At 49.1% G+C, this 19,980-nt stretch overlaps 2 protein-coding genes across 3 annotated transcripts in view; one reads left to right on the forward strand and one right to left on the reverse strand.

Annotated features, from left to right (window-relative positions):
- The window catches only part of DRC1 (dynein regulatory complex subunit 1), a 40,084-nt gene extending 25,295 nt beyond the window's left edge, over positions 1-14,789 (forward strand). For both annotated transcript variants that reach the window (XM_032497192.1, XM_014563509.2), the window contains exons 9-17: positions 4,657-4,791; positions 5,151-5,380; positions 8,071-8,177; positions 9,333-9,422; positions 9,794-9,880; positions 11,816-12,000; positions 13,106-13,249; positions 13,607-13,709; positions 14,658-14,789. In XM_032497192.1, coding sequence (XP_032353083.1) covers positions 4,657-4,791; positions 5,151-5,380; positions 8,071-8,177; positions 9,333-9,422; positions 9,794-9,880; positions 11,816-12,000; positions 13,106-13,249; positions 13,607-13,709; positions 14,658-14,714 — 1,138 coding nt within the window. In that variant the 3' untranslated portion in view covers positions 14,715-14,789. The remainder of the gene's footprint in view (positions 1-4,656; positions 4,792-5,150; positions 5,381-8,070; positions 8,178-9,332; positions 9,423-9,793; positions 9,881-11,815; positions 12,001-13,105; positions 13,250-13,606; positions 13,710-14,657) is intronic.
- A 973-nt stretch (positions 14,790-15,762) lies between these two features.
- The window catches only part of OTOF (otoferlin), an 83,276-nt gene continuing 79,058 nt past the window's right edge, over positions 15,763-19,980 (reverse strand). The window contains 5 exon segments of the mRNA XM_032497193.1: positions 15,763-16,299; positions 18,277-18,377; positions 18,528-18,706; positions 18,837-19,078; positions 19,230-19,328. Coding sequence (XP_032353084.1) covers positions 16,119-16,299; positions 18,277-18,377; positions 18,528-18,706; positions 18,837-19,078; positions 19,230-19,328 — 802 coding nt within the window. The 3' untranslated portion in view covers positions 15,763-16,118.

Consider the following 19,980-nt stretch of genomic DNA (forward strand, 5'->3'; position numbering starts at 1 on the left):
TGTGCATTATAGAAAATATCACAAGTGAAAGTAAGATAAAAACATAAAAGCACCATATTCCTGTTGCCAGAGATTGTGTATCTCTCTCTCTCTAGACAGATAGGTAGATAGACTGATGATATAGATACGACATCATATTGTTCCTATTGTCTTGCAATCTACCTTTTTTTAAAGTCAGCATCTTCCACCTTTCCATTTCAGTAAATTTCATTTTATCTGGATGTCTGGATCACATTCAGATTTCCCCAGTTGTCCAAAGATATCCTTTACAGTAGGTTTGTCCAAACTAGCATCTCATCTAGGACCAGGCATTGCATCGGGTTGTTAAATTAAGTTCCTTGAGTCTCTCTGACCTATGAGATCCTCCCCTCCCCTCCACCTGCCAACCTCCTTTTTATATGATACTTAACTTATATGCTTACTGTATCCTCTTTTCTTGAGGATGTGTGTGTGTGTGGTGGAACCAGTTATTTATTCAAAAGTCTGGACCAGTTATCTTACAGAACGTCCCACTTTCTGGATTTGAATTGTTTGTATTTACTTGTTTCTCTGGCCCTATATTTCCAATGTGTAAATTATAGCTACAGACTTATGGATTCAGTTTACACATTTTGGGCCAGAATATTGCATCAGTCAAGGTGTGTGCTTCATACTGCATTATAATGGAAGACACATTGTATTGCCTAGTTGATCCATCATTAGTGATACTAGGATTAACCAAGGGTTAGGGTGAGGAATGCATTTGTGATTTGGACTTTGCCAAATTGCCCTCTTAGGGGATTTATGCTCTCTGCAGCAATGTGTGCAAGTACCTAGTGCCCCACAGCCTTGACATTTTGTCAGGAGTGTAAGTGAGAAATTGCATCTCAATGTATTTTTATCTAGCATTTCTCTTGCGGATGAAATCGAGCATAGTTTTATATGTGTGTGAGCCATTTGGTATTCTTATTTATGAATTATATGCTATGTCTGAGTTTGCCTGGTCTACTCTTCTATTAGTTTTTTTTTTTTTTCCTCATCCATTTCAGTGCTCCTTCCATGTAAGGGAGATTGGCCTTTTGCTTTAGGAATTGCAAATACTTTAAACTGGTTTGCTGTTTGTGGATTTTTGCAATGCAGATATTTTAAATCTGCATGTTGTTGAGTCTGTCAGTATTTTCCTTTATGGCTTCTGGGTTTTGACTCATAGAAACAAATGCCTTCCCCACTCTGAGGTTATAAAGGAATCCTTCCATGTTTCCCAGTGAGACATTTATAGTTTCATTTTACACTTAAACTTTCAACCTGTTTCGACTTGATCTTAGTGTATAGTGCGAGGTGTGAGTCCAACTCTTATTTTTACCCAGAGGGCTAATGATTGTCCCAATGCCATTCCCTACTGATTGGAAATGACAACTATATTACTTAATTTTGAAAAAATATATATTTTAAATTGAGTTTATTCATTTATTTCTATTTGAAGGAGGTACTGGAGATTGAACCTGGGACCTCATGAATGTCAAACATGCATGCTACCACTTGAGCTGTACCCTTCCCCTGAAATATATTTTCATCTTTCTGATTCACTTGTCTGTTTTGTCTTTTTGGGTCCCAGTACTACACTGTTCTCGTTGTCAGGGCAGTCTGATATGTCTTAATATGTGAAAGGGCTAGTCTTCCCATATTACTCTCTAAAATTGTAACAAATTCTTGATTCTTTATAACAGGGACACAGGCAATTACCAAACAAGATAACATTTATGTAGCTTATTTATTTTTGGTGTTTAAATGAAATCAGAGGTATATTCACACACCACACTTGTTCAAACACTCATTCTCCCTGCTGCTTGGTGCCGATACTCTGGCTTTACTGAAGGATGCCTATTACTTGGGACTTCTCACCCATCCTGCCCCTTCCCTATCTTCTTTTCTGTTTCCTTCTTCCCACTCCTCCTCCTATTGTTCCTTTAGGAATTGCCTCCTAAGTTCCAAACCATTGTGGGAGGCTCTGAGGATCACAGAAGAATAAGACATCTTATTTAATCCTTGTTTGAGGATTTTCCTCCGAAGCCCAAACATCATATTACTATTTTTGAATTCTTCCACTGGTAGATTGATGATACATTTTAGACAAATGATGTATAGAGAAATACTAGTTGAACATTTGATAGTTACTTATAAGAGAAAATGATACTGAATAAGTGAGCTGGCATCTTAAGCATGATTTATCTGAGATAAGCAAGAGTAGTTAGGGGACAATATTTATGGGAGAATCCCACGTCATGCACCATACTAGACAGGGGAACATCAGTGGCATCACACACTGGTGCAGTGAGAAGGACTTATCCGGGAAGGCTTCCTGAAGAAGTGAAGGGGGCAGGTTTTAGCTCAGTGGTAGAGCTTAGCATGCACGAGGTCCTGTGTTCAATCCCCAGTACCTCCATTAGAAATACATAACATACATACATACATAAACATAATCCCCCCCAAAAAAAGCCTGAAAAAATTAAATTAAAAAAAAGAAAGGTAAGAAAAAATAGTGAAGGGGGAGGGACGTGAATTGGCATAAAGGAGTTCAGAGAAGACTTCAGGGTAGGCAGGGCTGGAGCCAGGAATGGCAGGTCCACAGGCAAGGAGGTCGGAATCAGAAAGTTAGATGTTTGATCACGAGGCTGCAGAGTGGGAGAGGGAGGTTGATGAGATAGCAGGTAGAGTTTGGTTTTGATCCACAGATGAGTGCTGTTACCCCCACCATCCTGTCTTCACCGGCTCTTCCCTCTGACATCAAACCTACATGGGTTTCCCTTATCCTGAAGAACCTTCAGCCCACCTGCTGCTCCTCCTCCATCAGGACCCTCTTTTTTCTCTTCTTGCTTTCATGGTCTTTTTCCTTTCCTCATCACTTCCCCACCCCACCCCCACATTCATAATTTGACCCCAGAATTAGACAGAAACTCTCCTCTGTAGGGCACCAGGGATGCCCTTCTGGCAAACACTGTGGTTTGTCCCCAGGCCCCATCTTATTAGTGTTTTGCATACTGAATCTCAGAACTTCTCTCTTTTGCTTCTCTGCCTCCAAACTATTTGCTCTTCTCTCTCCATTTATCCCTAATTTGTTTGCTTTGGCAGGTTCTGCTTAATCTTGCCTGATAAGCTATTCAAGAAAGCTTCTAACCCCTTTGCTTTTTATTTTTATCCATCTACCCTGTCCATCCGTCTCATGGCTTTGGACATCACCTCTTCATATCCTTAATTCGGACCTCACTGCCTTGCTTTGTCTGAAACTGCCAGCGGAACATTTCAACTTGGAAAGTCATTGTCATTTCCAGAGTACAGTGTCTGAAAACAGCCTCACCCACCCTGCATCTGCCTCCCTTCATCTCCAGCTTCCGGCCCTCACTAGGGACTCAACTTTCTGTTGTGTCTCCCGGCACAGCCATCCTCTCCCGTTCCCCTGACTCCTGCTCCCTGGCTCAACCTCCACTATGCACCTGGAGTTTATTCATGTTTTATCAGCTTCTATGTTGAGATAATACCTAGAAACTCCTTTATTAAATGGTGTTGGAAAACACTTTGGGATGGCTACTTAAAAAGTTTTTATATCTGTATGTGGAAAGTCTCCTAGAATGCGGTAGTTAAGAAAATGAATTAGGTATTTCTTTTTATTGGAGACTAAGTCAAATAATGTTTGCATTTTATTACAGATGAAAATAGGAAAGCTCAGTGTTTGTGTTTTAGGGAACTTGTGATTATTTCAGAATAAGGCTTGGAAGAGGGAAAATTTTATTTTTAGAATTTTAAAAATGAAACCACGTCAGCTCTTAAATCTCCCTATTCCTATGTGAGTGGGCAAAGTCTGAGGTCTGGTCTTGGGTCCAAAAGCCACACCTGCCGTGCGTTACTTCATGGGACAAGTTTCCATGCACAGAGCTCCTGTGAGCAGTGAGCCAGGGACCGGTGGCCTGCCTGCCTTTACAGATCTCTGGCCAGGCCATAGCTGTCTCTCATGGTGCTGAAACCTTTGACCATTCTCTTCTGCAAGCCAGGGTAATTTAGATGCCCCTGGCACCCGGTGTAAAACTCCTCTGTAGCACTTTTCACATTGTACTGTCGTTAACATTGGTTTTTGTCTCTGGACAGACAGTGCCTTGTACTCAGTCATATCCTTGGCACAAAAGAGAACTTTCATGTTTGATGAATGAATGAATGAGTGAATGAATGAGTTACTGGACTGGTGAACAGTAGCAGCTCTTTGGGGATGGAGGACTCATGTATCATAGGCTTGTGGTGCAGTTTTTAGTTTTTCCTTTCTGTTTTCCTGGTTTCTGAAGTTGGGACAGGTTATTTAAATCTGGGAGGCCAGCACTAGCTGTGGACCCTGACAGGCTGTGTGTTGAGGACGATTCAGTCACTCTTTTGGGAAGGAGACCGCCTCTTGGTGGGTTTGGGCTTCTGGATTGTTTTAAATGCACTTAGTCTGGATGCTGCTGTTACCTCCTGTTGCTTTCCTTTCCATGATCACAACTGGAGCTGTACTGTGGAAAATACAGGAGGGTTTTCTATACCTTCCTCCAGTCTGACCTGGGTTTTGTAGGACTGAGTGCAGGAGACGAGAGGAACATACGCAGCAGCTTCTGTGAAGCTACAGACTAACTTTTTCTTCCCTCTTTGACCCAGCCTGCATGATGTTCTTATCAATCTGAGATCAAAATATAACAAGCAGGTAAAGCTGTTTCAGGAGGAGAACCGGTCACTAACATCAGACTACAAACGCCTTGTGACGCAGTTCAAGGAGCTGCAGAAAGCCATGAGGTATTTCAGGGATTTGGGTCCCAAGGCACGTGCCCTGGGATAGAGGTTGGGAGTGCGTAGAGTGGGTGGTGACAGTGGTTTCATTAGACTTTGATATCACCAGCTTTTTGGGAGCTGGACCAGGGCACTAAAGAACCCTCTGTGCTTCCTTTCTCGTCTCTTTACTTTCATGTAACCTGCCTTTTCTTAAGACTTGATGCGATGGCTTCTGGTCTGTAGGTGAGAATCAGGGCTGAGGGCAGGCCCAGGATGACCACAGCTCTGCCTCACTTCTTGTCCTGCTGCCAGTTGGGGGTGAGGGTGGGGGGCTGGGCAGGCCCTGGAGTCAGCTGGCCACGCTCAATAGCGCTCCTTCACAGGCACTTTGCTGTTATTGATGACAAGCAGTTTCAGGAGATTTGGCTGATGAATGAAGAGGAGGCAAAGGATCTGATAAGCAGAGCCTTTGATGTGGACAGGATCATCCATATGCAACATCTGGGGCTCCCCTGGACAGCACCTGACTTCTGGTTCCTGAGGAACGTGGGGCCGATTTCTCAGCAGCAGAAGTCGGCCACACAAATCTTAGAAGAAGTGCTGATGCAAGCAGGTGACTGGAGCAGAGTCATAGCATCTTGGAGCTGGAGGGGAGGGGCCGTCTGAGAATGTCAGGTCAGCTCATTCCTTTTACAGATAAGGAAACTCAAGGCAGAGAAGGGGAAGAGGTTTCATAGCTCAGAGGTCTGGAGAGCATGATGGGCAGATATGGCTTTTAAGTCTCTAATGTATAGCTTTACCCTCTCCCCTGTATTATAAGCTGGCAGTTAGATCTAGAAGCTTGATCAGATTCAAGTTCAATTTATTTTTGTTCCATATGCTGCTGTGTACCTTCATTGGAATAAACTAATGTCAACTTGTCTCTCTCTTTGTGATGTTAGCAGTCACTGATAATCATTGTCTAAGATCCATTCATTGCATTAGGGTCTGCAAGATGGTGTCATTTCCAATTCTGTGATTATGTCTTCATTTATTAGCTGGAACACTTCTGAAAAGAGAGTCTTCTGCTCATCAGCTGTTTGTTGCCCTGAGATACAGTCTGTACAGGAAAAGCAGGATAGGTATTTAGTCTTTCTCTTGTTACCAGTTTTCAGAATAAATGGATTGGGTCTCTAGCATCTTCCAAGGGTGACTGGTGAGGTCTTATTTTAATTTTTCATTATGAACAATTTGGATTTAAACAAATGTGATGTGTTTCGGTTTACTTCTGTTACCCCTTTACTAATGCTCAACGTATCCCATCTTTGGCCAGTGGGAGTCTCTTCATGTTGGCTTCTGGGTCCTTTTGACACAACCCCAGTAGTCTTTGATGGTTTCCAGGCTTTCCAGAATGACTGGATGTTCCAGGCTCATGTTACAATTTTCCTGCTTCAAGTCTGGAATCAGTCATTCCTCCAAGGAGACCTGATACCTTTTATTTTATTTTTTTAAATTTTTATTCTTTTTTTTGAGGGGGAGCTGGTAATTAGGTTTTTATTTATTTAACCAGAGGTACTGGGGATTGAATCCAGGACCTTGTCCATACTAGGCATGCACTCTACCCCTAGACCTGGTCCTTTAAACAGGGAATGGCATTTTGAAACTGGGTGCTGGAGTGCTCACTGTTTTGATTAGTCATTGTTTCTAGACCTTCTCAGTGGATGAACCTAGGGTGTAGGATTATGTTTTAAAGATAAAATAAATCATGTATTCATCCTCATACTTCCTAATCATCAGAAGCCTGAATTTTTACTTAACCTCATCAAAATATATCTCTGCTCTCCTAACTTGAAAATCTTGGTACTCAATGCCTCCAAAATAATTACTCCTATACTTTTTCCACAATACTACAAAATAGTTCTAGAATAAAAGATCTACCCTATCACAAACAAATGATTACTAAATAGTTTAAACTTCTCTTGCAATTCTTTGGCTTCTTAGGATGTGTCCCACTAGGGATGTACAGGGAGATCACTGTCTTTTGAAGTCACTTGGAATAGTTTCTGTGTGGTTATGTCCCTAACTGGGTACACGTTTAGGTCTTTTTGTTTCATTTTAGTTTTGATTGTTAGTGTTTGCTCTTTTACAATTTAACACTGTTTTATAATTATGTAAAGTATTTGCATGCTTCCAAAGTCAAATGTACAACAGAAGTTATACTTAAAGAAGTGTAGCTTTTATCCACTTTTGTCCCCTCTTCTATAGATAACTAAAAATAATACGGTTTATCCTTCAGTTACTTTAAAAAATTATAAACAAATGTGTCTATATTTACATAAACCCATTTTTTAGGCAAATGAGAGTGTATGCTTTTCTCCACGTTGCTTTTTTCATGTACATCGTATCCTGGAAATGAGTCTATAGTAGAAAGAAAAAAATACTCTTCGTTTCACTCCTTTTCTATCTGGTACTCCATTTGTGGCTGTGCCATGATTTATTCAGATAAGTCCTCTGTTGGTCATTGGATCTCTCCAGTTTTTTGTTTGTTTTTGCTCTTATAAACATTGCTGCAATAAATAGCTTCATGCATTTGTGTTTCCATGTAAACTACTGGGATAGATCCCTAGAAGTTGGATTGCTGGATCAAAGTGTAAATGCCTCTGTAATTTTGCTGGCTATTGCTCCTTAACGATGGTACCATTTTGCATTTCTGCCAGCAATTTGCTATCTTGTACTTTTCAAAATCTTTTCATATATATTATCTCACGTTAGCTTTTGAACAACTAGTAAAACCTGGGTAGTACAATGATTTTTATACCTACTTTCAGGTAAGGAATATGTATACTATAAAACATTTAAAATTTTAATTTTAATAAAAATTGTTGGCTCTTGCTATCAGCTGCCAGTTCTTGCTGATAATATTCTTCTGTGGGGCAGCTATTTCCCACCTTTCTGTTGGCTGCTTCTAATCTGCTGTAGGCTTAGGAACTATAGAGCAGGTGTGTTAGCTTTATCTCTAAAATAAGGACAAATAGGTTCATGGTCTCCCTCCCAATTCCTGGTCAAGGCTGGACGCTGTCTCCGGGTAGATGAAGTTGGGAAGAGTGAAGTGTTACAGGCTGGCTGAGAATGGCAGAATTCTTCAGACGGTTTCTTATTTCAACCCCCAATCTCCCTTGTTTCCCCCACATGATAGGCTTTCTTCAGCTAGGGACTCTCTAGTGCCTTAAAGAGGCTTTTTCAGACGTAAATTTTCTAAGGAATCATCCTCTCTCTCTCTCTCCCTCCCTCTCCCCCCCACCTTCTCTCTGTGCCTCTCTGCAGAAGAGGAGGGCGCAGAGGAGTCCGAATCAGAGTCTTACCTGGACCTGCCAAAGCAAGTTTCAGCGAAAACTACCCGAAAGATCTTGATGCTCCTGTGTGACGAGTCGGTGAGGCTGCGCTCCTGGGGTGACTTTGCTGACTTTTTTGCTTTTGCTTCTGCTGACACTGGCCGGGCCAGATGTGGCCTGGAGGAAGGAGGGGACCAGCTTTCAGGAGTGGTGCTGCGGAATGGTCCCTGGGCTTCATGGGGCCAGATACAGAGAGGCCGTGCCTCAGAGCTGGCCCAGCTGGGTCCTCCCTTAGTGGGTCAGCAAGGCGGGTCCAGGCCAGCCGATGGGCTCCTGCTAGTTAAAGGGAAAAAGCTTATTTTGCGAGAGACAGGGCAGCAGGCTTGCCTCTGTGCGTCCACCTGACAAGTAGTGTGGCCAGAACTGATGGTGGCCTTTCTCTGGGAGCTTGTTTTATGATTACTCTGAGGGTGTTAGGGTATCCTCGCTGTGTATTAGCAAAACCCAGCAGACTTAGTGTAAAGGCTGCGTTGGGGCTGATTCGGCTAGAAGTCAGATTGTACCCCAACATGGTTGGTGTTTATTTAAATCTTGATTTCTGAGATGGATGAGAAAGGTGGAGCAAGGATCGGCAGCCTCCAGTCCACTTGGCACAGTTGGGACAGTTTTCTTGGGCACAAGGGTGGCTCCTGCTGAAGGAGGCGGCTGGCAGGGAGTCCCCTCTCTGTCCGCAGACTTGCTGCCAGTGGCCACCTCTCCGCGGAGCCCTCCCTCAGGTGTCCCCAGCTCTGAGTAGGTACCCAGACCTCTCCCCACCCCTACCTCATGTGCACTGGATTTCGATACGGTGTCTCCATCTATCTCCATGCCTTCTCCTCCTCCAGCTCAGTGCATACTGCTGTGTTATGTAGATATTTGGGGACTAGTATTTGAGTGAGGTGACATAGGTGGGTGGGGACCTGTGACTGGATTAGGTCTGGACTGCTAGCGAGCGTTCCAGTGTTCGCCCAGTGCTTGTGGACAAGTCAGCATCCTTCTGAGGTGGCGGAAACTAAATCTGTTATGAGGATTGGCTTTGTCCCTGGGAGGGGCTCTTAGGCATCCCAGGATGACCTTCCTCTGGGGACCCCACTCCCCAAAGTGTCATCCCTGTGGTCTGCTCTGTGGAGTCATGCCTGGCTAGTTACCCAGAATGGGGCTGAAGGGGCCTGACCCCTGTCTCTGACTGGACAGGCCAGTCTTCCTTCTCCTCAGGGCTTCCTCATAGAGAAAAAGCTGCTGGGCCTTCTCCTGCCCCTGGAGAAGGACGAGTGTTACATGCTGAGGCTGGATGCCATCTTCTCAGTGAGTCTTCTGGGCTGGTGTTGGGGGACCCATCTGAGACAGCCGCCTGTGTCCCCCAGCATTGCCTCAGCCCTGGGAGTAGATGCGGGTCTCCTGGGGCTTCCCTGGGCCCACCGTGCCCTCCTTCCCTTTACCTGCTCTGCCTCGCAAAGCACACTGGCCTCAGAGTCGTGTAGCTGCCGCCCGTCCCCACCCCTCCCTCTGCTGGCTCCTCTCTACTCTGGGTGGTCCGAGGCAGGGCGGGCCGCTGGGGATGCTGAGGGGAGCCTGCCACGCCTGCTGCTCTCAGAAGCAGTAGGGTCTGGTTGCCCCTGGAGCTGGAGGACTTGATGATGTGGTGTTTGAGCAGTCCTTCTACTTTTTTCCATCAGGCCCTTGGAATTGAAAATGAGGATGACTTGTATAAACTGGTGAACTTCTTCCTCAAATACCAAGCTCATCACTTACCTCCCCCCCAGGTAAGGTGAAGCTCAAGGAAAAAGAGAGCATTTAAAATTCTGGATGTTCTTACAAGGCATTGCTGCTTTTGAATAATGCTTCTGGAGAAATAGAGAAATAGCAAGGGTTTTATGTCAAGGACAGCTAACTTAGCATTTCCCTTATTATTATTACAACTTTTTGTATTTGCAAAGGGAAAGATGGCTGGGGATGAGATGCTGTTCTTATACCGAGGCCCAGGGGGTCTTTTTCTGGGCCCTCCCTCAGGGCCAGGTCTCAGCCACATGAGACCTGGGTTTACCAAGCTCTGAATATTTTGATCTGTAACACTTTCCTGTAGAGCAGGACCCATTTTTAATGCCTATCTTCTTGTTTGTTTGTTTTGGGTGTTTTTTTGGTAGGGGGAGGTAATTAGGTTTATTTATGTATTTATTTTTAGAGGAGGGCCTGAGTTCAGGACCTCGTGCAGGCTGAGCATGTGCTCTAGCACTTGAGCTACACCCTTCCCCTAATACCTATATATTTTTTGTAACTAATGACTATTCTGAGGATGTTAAAAATATTACACAATTTTAATTTTAAAATTCAAAAAATGTTTTTCAGTATTGCTTGCCCCAGGATGTATATGCTTCCAAAAAGAGTTGGCTGAGTGGACAAAACCCAGAAGCCATAACGAAAAAAAAGGGACATATTTGACTGGATTGAAAAAAAATTCTGTAGGGCAAGAATCACTATAAGCAAAGTTGAGATACCTATGACAGGAGAGGGAAGTATTTTTAATTTACATCAGAGTTAAGGGTTAATTTCCTTAATATATAAAGAACTCACATAAACCAATAAGAAAAAGACCCACAACTCAATGGAACAGATAAGGGATATGAACAGACACCTCTTAGAAGAGACAATACAAATAACTTTTAAACATGAAAATATAATCAAACTTTCTTGTAAGAGAAATGCAAATTAAAATTGCTAAAATTCCATTTCATCTGTCAGGTCGGCAAAAATCTGCAAGTTTGGTAACACATAGTGATGGCTGAGGTTTAGGAAGTAAGCATGATCATAATTTGCTGGTGTGAATGTAAATTGTTGCATCCTCCATGGAGAACAGCTTGGCAGGATCGATTACCAAACTGTATAGTACACTTGACCCTGTGGTTCCTTTTCTAGGATTGTATTCTGTATATATCTCAATACAGTCGAAATGGTGCATCTATCCTATCTTATTCACTGCAGCATCACGTGAAATAGCAGAAGACTGGAAATGACCTAAATTTCCATCATTAAAGAATTGATTAAATAATATATGGAGCATCTACACAATGGAATACTATACAGTTGTAAAAAAAACAAAGAAATTCTCTATGTATTTATGTGAAAAGCTTTCTAAGGTTTATTGGCATGTGAAACTATCCTATGTATGTAGTAAAGTATCATTCATGTGAAAATGGGGAGGAAAAATGATTGTGCTTCTACGGGCATGTATTTCTTTGGAAAGATGCCTAAGAAATGGATAACACTAGTTTGCCCATGGGAGGTAAACTGAATGAACTGAGAGGCAGGAGGAGGAGGAACACTTATTTAAATTTAAAAATTGAAATAAAATTTAGTTTGTATTATGATTCGATGATATTTATATCGTATAAGTGTTACAAATATCAGTAAAATGAACACCTGTGATCCGGATTTAGAAATAGAACCTTATCCTTGTTTTGAAGCCTCCCTATGTGCCTCTCCCTGGTCCCATCCTCCTCCTTCCTCACTCTTCCTCCTTGTGATTTCTTTCCTTGTGTAAAAGTCTCCTTCTGCATCTTTGCCATAAATTCTATAATCTTCTGTAAACTTTTCTCCGTTTCTTCTCTTCCTGTCTGTCTTCATGCACTCATGCATGTGTACCTACAAACTCCTTGCACCTTTCTCCAGATCAGCCCCTGGCATCTCTGTCACCCCTATAGGAGCAAACCAGCCTGATCTCAGCATCGGAGACAGTGGAACAGCTGGTCCTCCAGGGAGTGAAGTCGGGGAGCCTTGCAGAAGGAGAGCCACAAGAGCAGGAGCCCCCGCCTTCTCCCAGGCTCATCCACCCCAATGACGTCCTCAAGATTCTGGAGGCCTTTGTCATGGGTCTGAGGAAGCCCAGGTGGGCTGCAGGGCTGGAGGGCTTGCCCGAGAACTGGGGAAGCTCATTGGGATGCAGGGCCCAGCAGATGCCAGTGAGGGGAAAGAGGCTACCGAGCCAGGTCTTGGGAGAGTGAGTGGAGGGGTGTCTGGAAGGAGGGCAAGAAGACTCCATGGACATTACAGTGAAAGAAATGCCTGTAGAAGTGATCTGCACGTTTTCATTCAGGATTCATTCATTCAGTGAACATTTGTTGGGTCTGCTGTGTGTGCAGTCCTCTTGGGGATAATGCCTTGTGATCAGAATAGTGGTCAAAGCTTATACGAGTGTCACATGCTCTGAGGGGGACACAGTCACCTCCATTTGGCATGTCACGGAGGGCTTTAGGAGGGGATGACACCAGAACCGGGTTTTCCTATGTGGACAAGGTAGGGGAAAGGGCCTTTCAGGATGTCACAGCACAGAGAAAGGCCTTGTTCAAGAATCATGACTGGAGAGAGGTGTGGCTGAAATGTCAGGGTCTGGGGAGTGGGACTGGCTTGGCTGGAGGAGCCAGGCCAGATCCTGAGAGCCTTCCCCAAAGTGCCCAAGGTCTTGATCTTCACCCTTTAATGGACCGGAGCCAGAAAATGATCTTAAGCCATGGGAATGTCATGAGTAGACCTGCGTTTTGGAAAGATCACTTTGGTGGCAGGGAGAGGGCTGATGCTGGATGCAAGGAGAGTAGTCAGAAGGTCTGTCTGGGTGGGAGGGGCTCTCCTGGATTAAGGCTGTCCTAAGAGGAGGTGGGGAGCAGATGACAAACTTTGAGAGCTGTTTAGCCTGCATTTGTGGAGGAAATGGGCATAGTCATGAGCTGTAAAGCCAGTGAGGTAAACTGACTGAGAGAAAGAGGGTGGATGAAACTGCAAGGACACTTTCACAAAGGTGACAATGGCGCCGGGAATCTGTAACATTGATGATAAGCAGGTGTTCTTCCTGAGAATCTCTCATAATTTGCTGAACTCGTATGGCTGAGAGGGAAGGTGACAGGTGGAAAAGCAGTACGTCTGTGAGGGGCAGGCACTGCTTGAGCACCTGGGTGATGACAGGTGGAGATGACTGTACCCGTGCTCTCGACCTTCAGGGACTTTCAGGTACCAGTGAAGTTGCTGAAGGTTGTGCGCAATGACTCAAAGGACTCCGAGTACTGGAAGGCCCTGACCACGGTTATCCCTTCCACCAAGCAGAACCTCTGGGATGCCCTCTACACGGCCTTGGAGAAATACCAGTAAGTGTGCATGTTACAGCCCAGGAGGAGGAGGGAGCCGGGCAGGTTGGTGGGAGAAGGATCATGCTTGGAGCGGCCACATTTGCCACCTCCCTGTCCCATGAACTCTTAGAGAGAACAGCTGCCTTTGGCAACTCCTGTTGTGGAGGCGGAGTGAGGGGCTGGGGTGTAGTGTTGGGGGCGAGCCCTCTGGCACTGCCCTCCCTGTTCCCGCTGCCTGGCTCCTTCAGGGCAGGAGGGCTGCTCTGCTGGGTTCCTCTTCCACCTCCAACCAGAGTAGAAATGCAGAGATTCTGGCTCCTACTTGGTAGAGGATGGAGGATCCAACGGGCCACTAACCGATTTTTCTGCCTAAAGCCTTGTCCTGACCCAGAGAGCTGAGCTGCTGGTAGAAAACCAGTGTCTGGAGCGGCAGAACACGGAGCTCCAGCAGCTGCTGCAGCAGTATCTAGACTCCAGGGTGGGTGACGGGACCCTCCAGGGAGGGTGGGCAGGGTGCTGGGGGGGCAGTGGGACTGAAGCATGTATTAGGAAGTGAGGCGTCCCCTCTCTGGCCCAGCCCGAGGCGAGGGGCTCTGAGATGAGGGTTGTGGTCATGCCCCTCTGATGTCCACAGTTTTTGGCTCCAGCTGCTTGTGGGACCGCTCTTAGAGGTGGCAACAAAGCCAGGGATGACTTCAAGCTTAGAGCCCTTCCATGTGGATTCTCCTCTTTGGTCCTAACACCCAGTCTGTGAGGCAGAAAGGGCAGAAAGGATTCTCCCCTTTCACAGATAGGAGAATCAAAACTCAGAGACTCTGACTTGCCCAGAGCGAAGACTGCCAGCCAGGTGGTCTGGCCTAGAACATGAGGGAGGGGGAGGCTCCAACTGGGGCGGATATTCCCCTGCCCTCACATCATGCCTGCTCTAGTGACAGTTAAGGCAACTTCCCCATGGCCTGGCGGGAGGAGGAGTCTCACTTCCTGTTCCAGAGGGAAGAGTCCACTGGCAACACAGTTGCTGGCTCTGCTCTGCCCTGCTCGCTGCTGTGGAGCCCTTCACGTGGCGTCGAGGGTCGTAACACTGGGCGGAGCACAGGTCCTCCGTCATCAACAGAGACCAGCTGCAAGCCAGGCCCTGGGGATGTGAGGCCCCATGGGCTAGACCGGGGGCAGGGTGGGCAGGTGAAGAGGGGAGGGGAGGGTTCCAGACAGTGGGTCCGAGGGGAAGGTTAACAATGGTACTGGAGGCTTGCAAGCTGGAGCAGAAGCCAGACAAAGAGCCCCAGGGCTTGTGTTCTGAGGAAGGCAGGCTGGCGCTTTCCCAGGCAGCCAGAAACATTTGGGGAGGAAATGATTCCAGACTTTGGAGGCTGGTGAAAGGAGAGCCCTGGGGAAAATGCGATGACCTTTACCCTTTCTTCTCCAGATAAACTCTGAACTGCAAGTTCCTCCGACCCAGGTGTTCCGGGTCCCCACAAAATAGAGCCGGACCTCGAGAGGCTGTGTTTTAGGGCTGACACTGGTATGGGCGCTGGTGCCGGAGGTGGCGATCCCCCGGGCAGCTGTCTGGGCCCACTCCCTGGCTTTCCCAGAGCCGCCTTCATAGGCCCTGTCACAACAAGGTGACAAGAGGAGTTACCTGTGTCCTGCAGTCACGATTAAAGTCTTTAAAAAATTGTGTCTGAATCTCTCTAAAGAGGTCAGGTCCAGTGAGGCATGGGCCCCGGCCCCCGCCTGTGTGTCATGAGGGGACTTTGCCCCCAGCCTCAAGAGTGTGCTGTGAAAACAGGCACGTAGCTGTGGGACCAGGCCAGTGGCATGGACTCCCTGCTTGCTTTTGGGAGCAGTTGGTGTCTGTGGGTAGCAGCTAGTGCTTTTGGGTCATTTTGGGGTCTATGCCTTCAGACTGTCCCTGGGCCTGCCAGACCCTTTTGGTAAACTTTTGTGGCCCCTCTGGGCTGTGGTTTAAGGATCCTTCCGTGGGCAGCCTGGCCAGGCAGCCCTATACCTTAGACCCACCTTGAGCCCAGGGCCACAAAGTCCCCCATAGGGTTAGGGGCCCATCTTGTGCTGAGTTTGCCTGCCAGCCCTGCGCCCCCACACCAGTCCCCCCATTTGACCAACGGCAGATTTGTCAGCTCAGTGTTTGATTTCTTTTATTGAGAGAAAAATCACCACTCAAGAAAGGAAAAACAGCCAAGAGAAACCCAGCTCACGCAGGCAGGGGGCAGCACTTCAAGTACAAACTCCCAGCTGCAACCGGAGGGCTGGAGGGGCGGGCCCTCCAGGGCGAGGAGGGCATGGTGGAGGTGACCTGGTGGGGGTTTGGGGTGGGTGGCGCATGGGGTTCACGCTTACTGCTTCTGGGCCAGGCCTGCAGCACTGGGAAGCGAGGAAGACCCAGAAACTGGGCAGGGACTGGGCTTGAGCCCCCAGTGCTGAGGCTGCTGGGCAGAGTGGAGCAGCCAGGGAAGAGGCCACCCCACGGGGTTCGTGCAAAGATTCTGTCTGGGAATAGGAGGGTGATGCTTTTTGTTTGTTCATTCTTTTTAAAGCCCTGGGCACTGGCCCCTGACAGGATTCTTGGTTAATTTCATTAAAGCTTTGGTGCTCAACTGGAAGGCCAGGGGGAGGGTTTGGGGCAGCCTCCTCGTGGGCCTCTGCAGCATGGGGCAGCCCCCACCCCTCCCCACACTCCCCACCCTGCAGGCAGGGTCCGGGGGCTGGGACTGGGCCAGCAGCAGGCTAGGGTGATGAGGACAGGCAGGGAGGGGGCGTCACCAGCCCAGCCAGCAGGACCAAGGCCCCTGAGACCTGAGGCCTCCACGCCAGAGGAGGGGAGAACACGCCAGCCCAGGAGGAGCACCGCAGGGAGGCCACGGGGCCTTCACGCCCCCAAGAGCTTCTTGACCATGTAGCCGGGCAGGCTGTAGAGGAAGAGGGCCAGCATGAGCAGCCCCAGCAGCGCCAGCACGGTCTTGATGATGAGCCACTTGTAGCGCGTGCAGATGAGGTACTTGATAGACTTGAGGGGGTTGAGGAACCAGACGAAGGCTGTGTCGGGCCGGCTGGGGAGGGGGAGCCTTGGTCAGACAGGGGCACCTCCAAGACACCCCATCCCCTCAGCCCTTCTGGACCCCAAGAGGGGCCCCTTTCTGGCTGCAGTCCCCACAGTAGCGAGTGCTGCAGCGAGGATCTGAGCCCATCTCTGAGCACCAGGTTTGCGACCTACATTCCCTGTCCTCTCTCTGGGACCCTCCGGTGCCCCACCTCCTTCCAAGGCCGAGATGGCATTTCTGGCAGCTGGGCAGCTGTCACTCAACCTGCACACTCACAGCCGGCTGTCTGCTTCTTAGGAAGCTCCCCTATCGAGTAGTTACAGTGTGGTCCCATGTTGCCCCACGTTCACAGTGAGATGGCTGTTTCTCAGCCTCTCCCTCTTTCTGCTTCAGTCCCCACCAGGCCCTGCCAGGGGTCTGTGGAGCCCGGGTGGGCACACGCCCCCAGCATTGCTCTACCTTCTGCAGGGCCTCCTCGCCAAGAAGTGCCCGTGGACCTTACATTCTGTTGATCGTGTTACAAAAACAATAGGTTCTATAAAATGTCAAGATGGACGATCAAAGCACTGAATATATTTCTTCAAACTCCTGCCCAACCAACTCCTCCAGGGCTGCTCAGCGTGGGTGGGGCTGCAGAGCAGGGGTGGGGGCATGGGTGCAGGGCAGCTGGTTTCCAGTCCCAGCTGTGACAGGCAAGTTAGGCACCCCTTCAAGCCTCAGTTTCCTCACTGGTGCCACGGGGTTAACCTCTGGGGTTGGTGAAAGGGTTAAGTGAGAAAGATCATGTGAAGCTCTCAGCCCGGCCTGGAACCAAGTGGTGCACCACACGTGCTGGTTACTAAGATGTTTGAATGGGGTGGAGCTACTCACTGTCCTGCAGGGCAGAAAAGGGCTCTGGGTTGGGAGGAGGATGCTGGTAGAAACTGCTCAGGACTTGCTGGCTAATCCTAGCCAAAGCCTTTCCCCTTTCCTGTCCATAGCTCAACTTTTTCCTCTCAGTGGAATTGGGTTTGAATCTGCCTGAATGTTGCTGGAGAGGAGCTGGTGCAGTGTGAAGGACACTGGATTGGCAATTTGGAAACCTAGCCTGAGTCATAGCTCCACTCTGATTTGCCAAGTGGCTTTGGGCAAGTTACCTGTCCTCTCTGGCCTACTCTGGAAATGTGCAAGACAGTCATTGGCAGTTCTGAGTCTATGATATCATTCAAAAGCTTGAAAGTTGCTGTGTGTCGACTTATGTGTGTACTTGCGTGTGTGTGTTCCACCTGCTGCCCAGCTCACAAGCCCTAGGTCCAGGAGGAAGGGAGGAGTACCAGACCCAGGAAGATGCCGGGCTCAGGCCCCAAGGATCTTCTTGACCAGGTAGCCAGGCACAGAGTAGAGGAAAAGGGCGAGGAGGAGAAGCAGCAGCGCGAGCAGCAGCACTTTGAGGAGCAGCCAGCGATACGTGTGCCACAAGAAGTAGCGGGCAGACTTGAGGGGGTTCAAGAACCAGATGAAGCTCGTGTCAGGCCGGCTGGAGCAGCAAGAGGAGCAGAGGGAACATGGAGAAAGGACACAGAGGATAAGGGCTGGGGTGCAGCCAAGATGGGGGCTGACCCTCAGAGGAGGACAGGATTCCAGGCACCTCCCCAGCCATCAAGGCTGCCTGGGACCTCAAATCCACCACAGCAGCCGCATGCCTTTGGCACAAACTAGGAATGGCATTGAACTCAGCTGAGTGGGGCCCTCCCTGTGGGAGGTGCTGCTTCCCTGTATTGGTTGCCCATGGTCTGGTTCAGAGGGAGGTGGTGGATTTTGGGGTGGCGGGTGGAGGAGAGGAGGGAGGAGGCTCCCCTGCAATGAGGCCGTGGCCTAGGAAGGGATAGAGAGGGCAGAGATGCCTCCAGAGTGGGGGCAAGAAGATCAGAGAGTTCTGGCCTGTCCTTCCTGTTCCAGTGCCCCCAGGGAGCAGCATGGTAGGCGCCCGGCAGGCAGGGCACTCACTTGGGTTTCTCTAAGGGGTCAGGTTCATTGCGGGCCAGGCCCACTGGATTCTTCTCTGCCTCCTCAGCAGTGAGTAGATGCAACTCCGCCTCCACCTTGCCCTGCAGAGATGAACAGATTGGTTCCTGTGCCCGGGCCCGGTGCCAGGCCCTCAGCGCCCCAGCCTGGCCCAGCCCGGCCCAGCCCTGCCCAGCCCAGCCCGGCCCAGCCCTGCCCAGCCCTGCCCACTGCTGAGCAGTGGTGGTGCCCACCGTGAGCTCAAACTCATCGTTCTCATTGCGGGCCAGGAGGGGCCACCAGCCTTTGACGCGCTTCTGCTTGAAGATGGAGACCAGGGGCACGTCCACCTCCCCTGTGATCATCTCCATGGTGCACTGCTTGGCCGTTTTTGCGCCCCGCGGGAACCGGTTCAGGTCCAGCTCAATGGCCCCTGTAGCAACCTCAGAGTCAGCTCTGACATCCTGTCTGATTGATCCCCCCACCCGGGGTGGGCTTACCTTGTCCCTGCCCCCCTCATCTCTTGCCCGCTCCCCTCTGGTCCTGGTCCCCTAGCCCCGCACCCAGGAAATCATCGGCAGAGAAGTGGTCAGCATCCCAGATCTGCAGGGTGAGCCGCGCGGGGATCTTGTATTCGGTCTCGTCCCAGGAGAACATGGACTCCTTCTTGGAGATGACAATCTTTTCCTCGGCAGCCAAGTAGTCGAAGGGGAACAGGTAGCGCCAGTTGAAGTTGCCCTCACCGGTGAGGGAGTGGTAGTGGACGTCCGTGTCTTGCTTGTCTTCCTGCTGACCCTTCAGCCACCTGTGGGGCATTACCCGCTCCAGACCTGTCGCCACACCCGGTAAGGCCTCTCTCGACCCACAGCTCCCCTGCCCTCCCCCTACTCTCCTGCTTCCCGGGAAGGTGGGCTCACCCAGCTCAGCCCCTTCCCAGCCAGGGGCCTCTCACCCACCCCCGCACAAAAATGTCACTGGACTTCTCCCCGGTGAAGAAGTCATCATCCTCCAGGACCACCTCATCTGTATTCCACACAATGACCCGTAGCTCGTACCTGGGCAGGGAGAGAGCCTGATTAGCAGTCTGGGGGTGAGGGTTACCCCAGGGTCTTGGGGCTAGGATGGGGCTGGAGAGCAGATGGCTGGGACAAGTCCTGGGGACTTGGGGTGGGCCTGAGGCCTGGGCCAGGCTGGAGCTGAGTACGCAGGTGCGGGGAGAAGCTGAGGGAATGGGACATATGGGGATCCTGGGTAAGAGAAAGACGGTCATCCAGCCAGCCTGGCTGTTGTGAGGAGAGCCCCAGGTAGAGGGGAGTCAGTTTGGTTGGAACACCAGGACCCAGAACACACTCCTGGACAGGGAGGCTGACTCAGGTCTCCGAGAGGCTGCCTCGGGAGGGGAGGGACTGGCTGCTGGGGGGTGGCTGAAGCGAGGCTTGGAGAGTTGGGAGCAAGATCCCCCATCTCCAGAGGCCAGAAGCTCCGCTCCAGCTGGCAGGGGACCACCATGGAATCTGGTCTTCTTTACGTTATTGTCCCCCAAAGGGATTTTCCCCAGAAGTGTGATTGTCATGATCAGTGAGGTAGTTACAGTTCAACCCTTAGGAGTGAGGTGGAGTCAACCACTAAACATGGACTGGAGTGTGACTCTCCACAGAGTTATGCCCTGGACTGCAAGTCCTGGTGACACAATGAGTTGGGGTGTCC

Source organism: Camelus ferus, chromosome 15, assembly GCF_009834535.1.
Source record: "Camelus ferus isolate YT-003-E chromosome 15, BCGSAC_Cfer_1.0, whole genome shotgun sequence".
In the NCBI taxonomy this organism is placed as follows: domain Eukaryota; kingdom Metazoa; phylum Chordata; class Mammalia; order Artiodactyla; family Camelidae; genus Camelus; species Camelus ferus.